Source organism: Cricetulus griseus, chromosome 4 (assembly GCF_003668045.3).
Source record: "Cricetulus griseus strain 17A/GY chromosome 4, alternate assembly CriGri-PICRH-1.0, whole genome shotgun sequence".
NCBI classification, from domain to species: Eukaryota; Metazoa; Chordata; class Mammalia; order Rodentia; family Cricetidae; genus Cricetulus; species Cricetulus griseus.
The window spans coordinates 151,726,857-151,739,379 of record NC_048597.1 but is presented as its reverse complement, the minus strand read 5'-3'; the positions used below and the strand labels follow the sequence as shown (position 1 = coordinate 151,739,379).

At 41.0% G+C, this 12,523-nt stretch overlaps 1 protein-coding gene across 1 annotated transcript; it reads left to right on the top strand.

Moving 5' to 3' along the window:
* Window positions 1–8,859: 8,859 nt before the first annotated feature.
* On the top strand, window positions 8,860–9,795 carry LOC100761391 (olfactory receptor 8D4). The gene has a single exon (XM_027412304.1). The coding sequence runs from the start codon at window positions 8,860–8,862 to the stop codon at window positions 9,793–9,795; it is 936 nt and encodes a 311-aa protein (XP_027268105.1).
* Window positions 9,796–12,523: the final 2,728 nt, after the last annotated feature.

Below are 12,523 nucleotides of genomic sequence, written 5' to 3'. Positions count from 1 at the left end.
ACAACCTGATGGTAGGATCATTATTGTTGAAGACACCATTTACTGGAGAAATCATAATGGTGCCCAACTAGAAGTTTGGTCCTTGATGCTCATAGTGCTGAAGGTATTTTTATGCTATTGAAAGAGAAAAATAATCATCACTATAACCCATTTATAAAGCTTGTGATATACAGCAGTGAACTACCTGCAACATGATGCCATAGTGGCACAAAGTATTAAGAAATAACAAATCACTTCATCTTTTATGTTGAATTTAAGGTCTACTCCATGAGATGGAGCCAATATATGACACTGCTAAAGTGGCCAAGAACCTGATACTAGACAGGTCATAGGTCCTAAGGGAAGACCTACTCCATTATTCTGCTAAAGGAACATAACAATAAAATGACTCTTACTGACACATTCCTATATCCACAGATAGTACATCATTCAACCCTCAACAGAGAAACTTGTTGAAGATATAGGAATTACCACAGAGATCCACAACTGAAAAACGTGCAGAGAGTAAGACACTTTGTAGCACACAGTCCTAAATGGGATATCTTTATCAAGTTCTTCCCTTCATGGGTTAGGGATCGAGGTGGAAGAGTATAAAGGTGAGAGGTAGGGGTCAACTCCAAGGAAACAGTGTATTCCAGAGACAACAGGACTATTGTTGAATGAACTCACAGAGATGCCTGTGGGTATACACAAGACCTGTACAGGTTCAAAACAGACAGTGTTCCAGCACTGAGAAGGGGAAATGAATGTAAAGTCCCAACCTTAATCAAGAAGCTAGTTCAGTTAATACCTGCCAGGAAAGGGGAAACCAGTTTTCTTTAATGGAGTGTCACTGAGTCCATCAACCACACTTCAGGGTGGGCTTCATGCCCAGGAATATTTGGCCAACAGAAAATGGACTCCAAGATTTTTGTGCACTTTTTGTTTTGGTATTTTTTTTATCTTACAGTGTTTTATGTTATTGTTTTTGTTTCAATTTTCACTTTTTTTAGAAAAGAAGATAGATGATAGACAGATAGGTCATGTAAATTTGCTGGGTAGAGAAGTGGGGAGAATCTGGGAGGAGTTAGGAGAAGGTAAGTTATGTGATTGTAGTTGATATTCATGGTTGTCAACTTGACTACATCTGGAATTCACTGAAACCTAGTGGATGGGTACATCTGTGAAGGACTTTTTTTCTTAATTAAATCATTTGAAATAAGGGGACCCTCTTTGAATTCAGATCTTTGATGTGGGAAGATCCACCTTTAATCTGGACCACACCTTCTACTGGCAGCCTATATGAACATGGAAGAAGGAAGCTAGCTTTCTTTGCTTGCTTGCTCTTACTCTTGCTTGCAACTCCCTTCTTTCACTGGTATTAGAGCTTACTTTGGGATTCTGGAGTATACTGAAGACCAGCTGAGATAAACAACTACTAGATTCTTGGATCTTCCAATTGGTAGACAGACATCTTTAGATTAGTGGGACCACAGCCTGTAAGCCATTCTAATAAACTCACCCCTTGCCCACATATGTTGTTCTTCTCTAGAGAACAACTAACGCAGTTATCAAAATATGCTGGCATCACCTGGGTTGGAATCAGTGATGGACACAGGTGACACCTGCCCCCAGACTTTTGGGTCTGTGTGGGCCACAGTCAACCAGGAGTCACTCGCCTTACCAGGAGTCTGCCTGGTGCCTCTAGAGGTGGACGGATCAGGTATCATCATACCAAATACTGACCAAGGTCTCTAGGCCCAGGCCCGGGAGAGAGAAAGGCAGTGGATCTGCACCATCCCTTAAGACTGGGACAGCCAGTACTCAACCAGGCACCACCTGTGACCCAACTAAGATCCCAAGTGCTGGGTGGTGGGGTGCCATTGTGGTGAGAGACTACAGGGTAGGGAGATATAAGAGAGGGAGAAGTGGAATGATTTGTGGGCTGGGGAGAGAGGCAGATCTGGAGAGGTGAGGGTAGTGAGGAGCAAGCTGACTCGAATGGCCAGCTGGCCACCCGAGTCCAGGGAAATGTCTGAGTCTTGGCTATGACCAAGGGCTAGGTCTTTATCCAGGCCTCTGGAATAGTCAAGGGGGCCTGTGTTGATGTCTGTCATTCCTGTTAATGAAGAGGCCTAACTTAACACAAGGGCAGCCATGACAGACTGTGTACTAACAATACTGGGACTAGGCCTCACCATTACATTAACCAGGAAAAGCCACAGACTGTACCCTTTGGGGGACCAATCAGAATTGAGACAAACCAGTACTAGATGCTCTAGAACATTAGGAATAGCTTACCTAACTTGTATATAGGCTGCCAATTTCCTTGTAGCAGTGCCTTTACCAATCACTGTTTGACAAAACTTCTGTTACCTCACTCAAGCCCAATCAGGAGTTCAACCTCCCCTCCCCCCCATTTGAATCCAGAATTCCCTTATCCCTCCATCCTTTATTCCTTAAAACCTTGCCTCAACTGAGGTCAATGCTCTCCCTAATCCAACTCTGTTGAATTTGCAGTAAAGGCAGTTTGCTTTTGCATACAAACTTGGTTTCCAGATGGTCTATTGGGGGCTCATGACACCTGCATAACATTGTCACTGAGGGCCATGCAAGGGCCTGTGGTCTGGACTATCAACTGCGGCCATATTAGTGTCCAAGGGCCACACAGCCATGGGGGCCATGCCAATCTGGGTGGCCTGCACAGTCACCTGGAGCCCTGGTGACAACCTGGCTCTGCCTGCTGCCAAAGACCATGCACTAATGGGTCCATGGTCCGGCTGGGACTGGAGTCTATGTTGATGCCCCTGGTCTGTGTTGCCACCAGGGCTCATGTGGATGCCTGAGGTCTGAGCTGCAACTTGTGACCATGTTTGTGTCCCATGGTTGTGCTGCTGTTGGTGCCAGGCCTATTTGGGTGTCCAAGGCTGTCAGCTGGGGCCATGGTATAGTCTGCACCAGGCCTGCAGCTGATTGCCTTGTCTAGGTTCATGGCTCTGCCACATTCAGGGTCTGTATTGATGTTTGTGGCTCCTGAGACCATCAAAGATAGTGCTAATGCCAGCAGTCTAGACTACCACTTGGGGACATGTTGGTGGCCACGCTGCTGCATGGGGATCATGATGGTCTGGATGGTCTGTGGTTCCACCTGGAACCATGGTGAGTGACATCTGGGCAGGGGATGATGCCTAGGACTATGTCTGGGTCTGTGGTCCTATCACACCCAGGGTCTGTATTGATGTCTATGGCCTGTGTTAGTACAGGGGTCATTGGAACCATGCTGGGCTGAGCTGCCTTGCCCTTCACTGGCTCTGGGATGGTTGGTCTTGCCCCTTGCTGGTCCTGCAGCAGGTGAGCTGGCCTTACCTGGAGAAATCCCTCACCATAGGTGTGCACCTCACCTGGGAAACATACTAGAGCTGATCCTGTGGTCAGGGACTCACATGAGCCAACCCAGAGGGCATGAGAGCAAGAGAGCTGATCCCCCACCCCGCCCAGTCTGCCATGTGGTGGCATGGGTGAGGGAAAGATGCCTCACTCCTTCACCCATTACACCTGTGGCAGGTGAGAGCTGGCCCTGAGGCCGCAAGAGTAGGAGAGCTAGCCCTGACCCTCATCAGCTGTAGTGCAGGAGAAAGCAGCCTCTGCTTCCTGTCTAGGCAGCACACTAGGACTGACCCTGTTGTCTGGAATGCAGGTGAGCCAGCCCTCAGCTGACCCTGCCCCTGCCCTCACCCCCTACAGCAGTTGGGAGACAGGATTCTGCATCTTGCCTGGGAAAAACAGCAGATCTGGATCTGGTGATATGAGTGAAGGGGACCTGGATCTGAGAGCCTGAGGGCAGGAGAACTGGCCCAGCTCCTTGTGATAGACTGCATTGGGTAACCTAGCTGACGCAATGCTGGAGAGCTTATGTGGGTAGTGATGATGAGTGATTCCTTAAGAATTTATAACAATTGTACATATATATACTTCAAATATGGTAGCTTCCAATTTCATAAAACAAACAATAAGACCATGATAGCAATGAGTGACTTCAGTACCCTACTATGTCATTTAAAGATCAATATAGGAACTTCAGAGACAAAGTAACTAAAGAAAAGAGGGAAATAAGACTTGCATTAATAAATTAGAGGTAAAAAAGACATTATAACAGATTCCACTCTAGAAAATCATCAGGAGATAAGAAGAAAACTTGAAACTTTAGCAGATTTTAAAACAATGAAATATTTGTTTGATAACATGTCCATCATAATAGATGAGGACAGACAAACACTTCCCGTAAAATCAATTGTGAAACAATGGTGCCAACTCTTTTTGCTCTTGTCCCATTAGTACTTATCTTAGCTAGAGCAGGGCCAGAAGAGAAAGACTTAAAAGGAATACAAATAAAAAAGTAAAAAGTAAAAAGACTATTGTTTTCAGATAACATAATCTCATATTTAGAAGATCCTAAAAACATGACCAAAAGACTTTCAGACCTGATAATGCTTTAGTTAAACTAGCAGGATACAAAAATCAATATACAAAATTGGGAGATGTCATTTCCTTTGCATAAAAATCAATTAAAACATCCAATGGTCAAAGACTTTAGTATAAAACCTGAAACACCAAAACTGTTAGAGGAAAGCACTTCAAGATACACCACACAAAGGCAAGAACGTTCTGCAAAGTACATCATCTAGTTCAGGAAATAATTCTAAGAATTGATGGGAGGCCAAAATTGATGAATGAATTAAAAACCTTTTGCTTAGCAAGGAAAAATATCACTAGCATGGAATGACAGCTTACAGAAAGGAAAAAAAAAAACCTTTCCCAATTATACATCAGGAAAGGGATACAGTGTCAAAAAAAAATAAAATCACATAAGTATATAAAGTACCTTCACAAAACTCATTACTTTGTACCCTTTACAATATTATTAATAAAATGAAAACAAAAGAATCACATTCATATGGTTACTTGACTGATGAATATTAATAAAAGTATTTCTCTGGGAGCCCATTTTCATCGTGTTTTTGATTAATATTATTTTAAAAAATATTTATTATGTATACAACATTCTGCTTCCATGTATATCTGCACACCAGAAGAGGGCACCAGATCTCATAATGGATGGTTGTGAGCCACCATGTGGTTGCTGAGAATTGAACTCAGGACCTCTGGAAGTGCAGTCAGTGCTCTTAACCTCTGAGCCATCTCTCCAGCCTGATTAATAATATTTTTAAATAGGCAAGAACAAAATATTCTGATTGAAAAATATTCTTGAGGATTAGTAAGATAGCTCACCAAATATAGGTGCTTGCTGTCAAACCCAACAGCCTGAGTTTGTTCCCTCTAGACCCATATGGTAGAAGGAAAGATCCAACCCTTACAAATTATCTGTGGGCCCCCATGTGTGTCCACCTGCTCTCTCCAACATAACCAAATAAACAAGTGTAATTTGCTTTTTTAGAAGGTATTAGGGGATGAATATTAGGAGTGGGGACACAGTGAGAAATAAGTGCGTGCATGCGTGCGTGCGTGCGTGCGTGCGTGCGTGCGTGCGTGCGTGCGTGCGTGCGTGCGTGCGTGTGTGTGTGTGTGTGAAGTTCTACAGTGGCCACCACCTCAAGGAAGGGTAGAAAGTTAACAGAATATGGATGATCCCAAGGGAATGTTTCTAAGACTGCAGGTTCTTTGGAGGATAAAGTTTAATACCAAGATGATATAAACAAGGGCCACAATTTATTTATTTATTTTCCCCACCCACTAGAGATGCTGGTTTTTATTGTAGTATACACTTTACAACTAATTATGAGATAAGTCAAAAATACTACCAAAGACATAGTTGTTTTTCCCCAAAATTTTGGAAGTTTCAAATACATGTACTGCTATAAGGTCACCAAAAGGAGGCTCATCCAAAGATCATAAGGCATTCTGCCATATATTCCCAGAGATCCATGCCTAGGAACCAGGGGCCAGTTCTGTGTCACTCTTGGAGCTCCTTTATCCAGGAAGTACTAAGCCATTCCTGATGTCTTCTACATTCTTATGTTTTCTGTGTATTAGTTTCTTTGTTCCTGTCCTTATCTATATATTGAATATTGCATCACATCCCTTCAGTTTAAGTAAGTTCACCCATCTTTAAAGGCATAAGTTGTAGTCTAATATACTCTACAGTAATGAGGGTTTCCATTTCTGAACTCAAACAACACCTATTAGTGTGTAGGTGCTTCCTAGGATGCTCCATTATTCAACAGTATGTCCCAGCAGGGTCTGTGTTGGGCAGCCTATGAAACCCAGTGGGTTGCAAAAGCTCTGGGGAGTGTTAAGCAGCTTTGCTTAGTGTACCTAATCTATGACAGATGCACAAAAATGATGTATCGTGCAACTTGGGACCATGTCTTACAAATACACAGGTTGCTGAACCCCAGGAGAAAAGAAAACCCAGGGATGACTCGTGTTTCTCTTTCTCCATTTAAAAAATATGCTTGAGCTAAGACTCAAACTCTCAGCATCTTATCTGCTGTTATGTAGCTAGTTAGGGAAGAAGGTATAATTATTCCACCTGTATTTCTTAGAGAAGAGGGAAAAAGAAGAGATTCTTACCTGAAGCCACCAGGAGGAAGAAGGAGAATTTCAGAAATATTCATATAGTCTTCCTATTATAACATCTACTCCTGATTAACCCATGAGCTCTAGAGTCTTAGTGTGTTTGTGCTCCACTGAACCAGTGGCAGGAGTGGAGGGAAGATGCCATTATAAGGAGCTTCAAGACATGCTCAGCAGACCTTATAACATTGCAGTCCATTCATACTTCTGGTCTAATGTAGCTTACAACAATGCTTTGCAGTATTTCTAAGTTTTGTAGGTAAAAAGTTCACAAAGACTACATTATTAGTGGCTTCCCTGCAAGTCTTCGAGGTGTGGTCAGAACTATAACAGTGTGTTTTCTGCTACCCTCTGTGTTCATGACGAGACTTCATATTTAGAAAAAACATTACAGTAAGGTAGCCTATATCTACAAGTCACTTCTGAGCACGGTAAGTCTGGCTACTTTGATTTAATATGTGCCATAATTTGAAACACACTGTATGTTTCAAGATTTGTCCTAACAAGCTCCCGAGTGATGCGAATGCTCATCGGCAATGGACCATTTTGAGGAGAAAGGACATAAACCTAAAATTCCCATGGGCATTAGGAAAAATAAAAAAAAAAGAGTTTTGATTTGAACATAAGGCAGAAGTATGTAGGACAGTAGAACAAAAGAAGAAGCTGGAAATATGAAAGACATTTTACTTTGATAGAAAGACCAGTAAGACTAGGGGCTTGTGTGGAAGGATATGATATGTACCGAGAATGGCTGGCAAGTTTGTGACCCCCAGGGCAGATTAAAGACTGGTATGGAAACATTTATGAGATTAAAAGCAAAATAGAACCTGAGTACATGAATCTTGTTGAGAACCCCTTTCATTTGTCTTTCTGTACAGTTGCTATGACTACTCTGCTTATGTGTACCCTAACTGGTAAGGGGTAATGCCTAAAGGGGTAACATGCTATAGGCAACTGGGTACCCCCATTTGCTAATGATACAAATTCATTAGCTTCATAGAGTTGAGCCCCACTAAGAGAATACCAGTTGAATGTCATTGAGTCCCATTTCTTCAGAAAGAGAGAGGGTTCTGGGAAATAAGAATGTCCTTCATCTTTGGAAGTTCAGGTAGCCCAGTAGTCTTGTCCTTATTATTAGTAGATGTTTGGAAACCAAAAGGGAACAGCTTCTTGAAGAGCCATGGAGGGAGGCAGATCCAGAACCGAAGATGTGGAGAAAATGATAGATACAAGCCAGAGAAGGATTCCACATTCGAGAGTTCAGACAGAGCCCTGTGGTCAGCACAACACCATGGAAATAGTCAGATCTCAGAGAAAAGGCCTTGTTTGCCCCAAGGGCAGGCCACTTTAAGATAGTACCATCTTGGTTCTTTATCAGAAGACAGCAATAGATAAGAAGCACTGTTTGGAAGCCTCCAGACAGAGATACAGATCTGTGCATTGCTCATGTTCCAGCAGTGGAAGCAGTAGTGATGGAGTCTGAGCCCAGACAGTAGCTGAGATCCAGAGGGCTGAAATGGCTTTGAGAGGTCAGCATTCTCCCATTATCCATAATGGGAGGAGAATAAACTTTCATATAGGAAAAACCATTTAAAGTCCACTTTAAAACACTGCAAATGCACGAGAACTTGTTTCCAGAGCCACTGTTTTGTAAAAGTATATACAAAAAAGTGTCCAAGTGGTCTATCATTAAATACATTTGGAAATATTTTATTCTCTATAGTTCTTTAGTAGAACTGAGGAATCTTCTGTCTATCAGGTGTTTCTAATAAATTATCCTTGAGTACTCACTTCTTGTAGTACCTATTAATATTTTCACTTAGCTAGTATTCTGCTGTCAATGCTGAAAAACCTAGGATGCAAGGACAAAATTCTTGATAGTAACAACAACTTCTGTGTGGGCTAAGCAGAGTGAACAACAGTCACATGTGATTTTTAGAAGTGTCTTGGCCCCATCCTCTTAGATATGTACTTCTGCTGATTGGCTTTAGGAGAACATCTTCACAATCCTGAGCATCACTCCTTCCTAGATTCTAGGGTGGAATGTTTGGTCCTTTGCCCAAAGAATTAGAGGCCTAGGAGGAGGTGGTGAAGTGTATTGGTGGTTCATAAAATTGATGGTAGTAGGTGCTTACTTTCTTCCCAATGTACATGCTTACCCTTTGAATTTTATAACACAGTCTTTGTTTTCACAGCTAGAAACACCTGGGCATGGAGGACTAGAGACCATCTGGGATTCTCTCTTATCTGACATTCTCCCCATTGGTACAAATTTCTTAGAAGAAAATGAGCTTAAGCAATCATTCCACGGTGACTGAGTTTCTCCTGTTGGGGTTAACCAAGGAGCCTGCGCTTCAGCTGCCCCTTTTCTGTCTCTTCTTGGCTATTTACATGGTCACTTTGGTGGGAAATCTTGGCATGATTGCAGTCATCAAGCTGAATTCTGAGCTTCATACCCCCATGTACTATTTTCTCAGTAGTCTGTCCCTTTTAGATTTCTGCTACTCTTCTGTTGTTACCCCCAAAATGCTGGTGGGGTTTTTAAGCAGGGATAAAGGTATCTCTTATTCCAATTGTATGGCTCAGCTGTTCTTTTTCTGTATTTTTGTAATTTCTGAATGCTACATGCTGGCAGCCATGGCCTATGATCGTTATGTGGCCATCTGCAATCCACTGCTGTATGCTGTCATCATGTCCCCTCGGGTCTGTTCTCTACTGGTGGCTGCTGTCTTTTCAGTGGGCTTCACCGATGCTATGATTCATGGGGGCTGTATATTAAGGTTATCTTTCTGCAAATCCAACATCATTAAGCATTATTTCTGTGACATTGTACCTCTTATTCAACTCTCCTGCTCCAGCACTTACATTGATGAGCTTTTGATTTTTGTCATTGGTGGGTTTAACATGGTAGCCACCAGCCTGACAATAATCACATCATATGGCTTTATCCTGTCCAGCATCCTCCGCATCCACTCTAAGGAGGGCAGATCCAAAGCCTTCAGCACCTGCAGCTCCCACCTGACAGCTGTTCTTATATTTTATGGATCGCTCATGTCCATGTATCTGAAACCCACTTCCAACGGTTCACTCATCCACGAGAAAGTGACCTCAGTGTTTTATACCACAGTGATTCCCATGTTAAATCCACTGATATACAGTCTGAGGAACAAGGAGGTAAAAAATGCACTGGTGAAGCTGGTAAGAAGGAAAATCTCTTCATAATAAATGTGCTTTTTACTGAGATGTATTCATGTATCCCTAATCATGTTTATATGCAAATGTTCATACCCTGACTCCTTAAAAGCAGTTTGAGCTGAGCTGAGGTTATCTATGTCATTGTATTGCAAATATTCAGATTACTGAATTATACAAACATAAGATTTACATGGTGCAATATAGGAAGTATGAAAGCAAGCACTAGCATATATTTTAAATTTAAAGCTTCATATCACTACTGGAATAAAATGTTTCATTTTTTAACCGTTCTTTTCCCAAATCTAATCCAAAGAAAGGGAAGAAACACAGTGCACTGCATAATCATTTAAAGAAAACAAAACCTAACAAAAATTCACAGCGTGATGGAATTTACCACAAAAAATTTTATAACAAATGTGGAGGAAGTTTTCTTGTGTGTTTACTGTAAAGGGCTCATTAAAATCCAACATACTATTTAAGTGTAATTCTAAGATGAAGGTTTAGCAAAGAATTAAGCTAATATGACCTCAGTGAGATACTTGGCATCTGGTCACCTAAGCAGAAGATAGCATATCCACATTAGGAAATATTTAAATCATATAAAAATATCATGTTTTACCACCCCATCTTGACCAGTATGGATGCAGTACTTTTAGTTCTTTGTTTTGTTTCTATGAGATGACATTTTTCTCTATGCCTACGTATCCTTAATTTTCAATTTAAACTATGTTTTGAATGAAAAGTTATATTCAACAGTTTCTAGAATGAGCCTGTCAATGTGAGAAGCAAAACAAAGCACACTGAATATAAACAGCTCATCTGAGCCAAAACAAGGCTGGCCAAGAATAAGTGCACTGAAATGACATCATGCATGTCTGGGGAAAAGAAAAGAAAAGAAAAGAAAAGAAAAGAAAAGAAAAGAAAAGGAAAACAAAACAAACAAAACCTCCAAAAGGGTCACTGCAAAGCAGTTGTTGCAATTCTGGTGGCTGAGGGTTTCTGTGAAGAACAGCACCAGAGTCTGTCTGGAGGTCACTCATTGATGTGATGCCTTCCAGGTAAGAAATGAGATAAGCTAAGCAAGACATGCTCAAGTTATTTATTACTTTAACGGCGTCAGTATGTCTGCAAAGGACTGATTTTAAAGGTTAAAATTAACCAGATAGCGAGAGTTTGAAATGCAGGAGCACATGATTGTTACCTAAAAACCACATCTGTCGAGTCCCATTAGGGGTATGAAGACCCTCTTCTGTCCATGTCTTTAAACTCACAATCATCTAAGAGACCCTGCTGCATGGAGGGTACAATGTATTTATTACAGCAATTCATTTATTCAGTTTGTGCTCAATAATAGACCCAACATACTAGGAAGAAAGCATTGGAATAGTTTGGGGTATGTGATAGACAGGATCTCTCCTTATTTTGGTGGATGACACTGATAGATAAAATAGCAGTAATTAAATAAGCAAACATTCTACTTACAGGCATAGAAGCATATTTAGAAAAAAACTGTTATATAAACCTAAGGATTTTATTCAGTACTTCTGTGTAAGGAAAGACATTTGGAATGAATTGGTAGCAGAAAGAAAATTGTATTTATGCAGGCTCATTTGAGGGGCTGTTTGAATAAGGAAAACATGGTACTGGCCAGCATGGAAAGTCCAGAATGCTTGTTAGGCTATTGAAATCATCTGGAAATATTTAAACTGGATTTAAATTAGAGTTGAAAACATGAGCGGATTGAAACTTCTAACTTTGAATCAAGATTTATCATTGAATAGAAAATATGGTGTCCAGCAGTGGTAAAATTTGGTACAATTAAAACAAACTTGTAAATAAGAAAAATATAAATCACAAACACTAGTTGAGTTTTATTTAAATAAAAGCAAAATTAGGTGACAGGGCTAAATGTGTGGACTTTATACATGTGTGATTTTTTCCCCCCATGGATCTGAATTTAATATAAACATGGGAAAGTTAGTTATGTGATTGCTGTGATAAAACACACTTTGTGTTAAATAGAAGTTAGAATAGTAGGGCTTTACATCTCTTAAAGGAAAAATTAGTTTTCTCCAATGGAGTCTCACTGAGTTTACAAAGCACACCTAAGGGCAAGCCCCATGCCCAACAGTAGATGGCCAACACAAAACAAACTCAGTGGTATTTTTGGAGGATTTTTTTGTTTCATAATTCTTTGTCTTGTCACTTTTCTACCTTTCAGGTTTTTTGTTTATATATTATGGTTTCTGATTCTGTCTTCTTATGGGATTCTGTGTGAACAAATGTGTGTGTCTTTGTGTCTGTATATTTTTCTTGTGCTTTTTCTTTGACTTTTTTTTTAAAAAACAGTTCGTTTCTTTGTATGTTTTGTCCTATTCTGGTTATTATTTTATTATTATTGTTTAGATGCCTGTTTGTTTTCTAATGAGAGAGAGAGAGAGAGAGAGAGAGAGAGAGAGAGAGAGAGAGAGAGAGAGAGGGGATTTGGGGGGTGGGGAGGTGGAGAGTGTCTGGGAGAAGTTGGGGGGGGAATCATGATCAGAAAGTATTGTATGAAGAAAGCTGTTTTTCAGTTAAAACTGTTAGGGTTATGGTGGTGGGGTTAGGAATACCCAGAAAAGTAATGAGAGGGCTTGCTGAATATGAGACTGTCACACTGACTAGTTCAGAGGAAAGAGAAGGGCTCTGGAAGACAGACAATTCTGGTCTTGGCAGGCTTCCAGGCTCCAAGCATGCAGGCTTCCAGGCTCAGAGC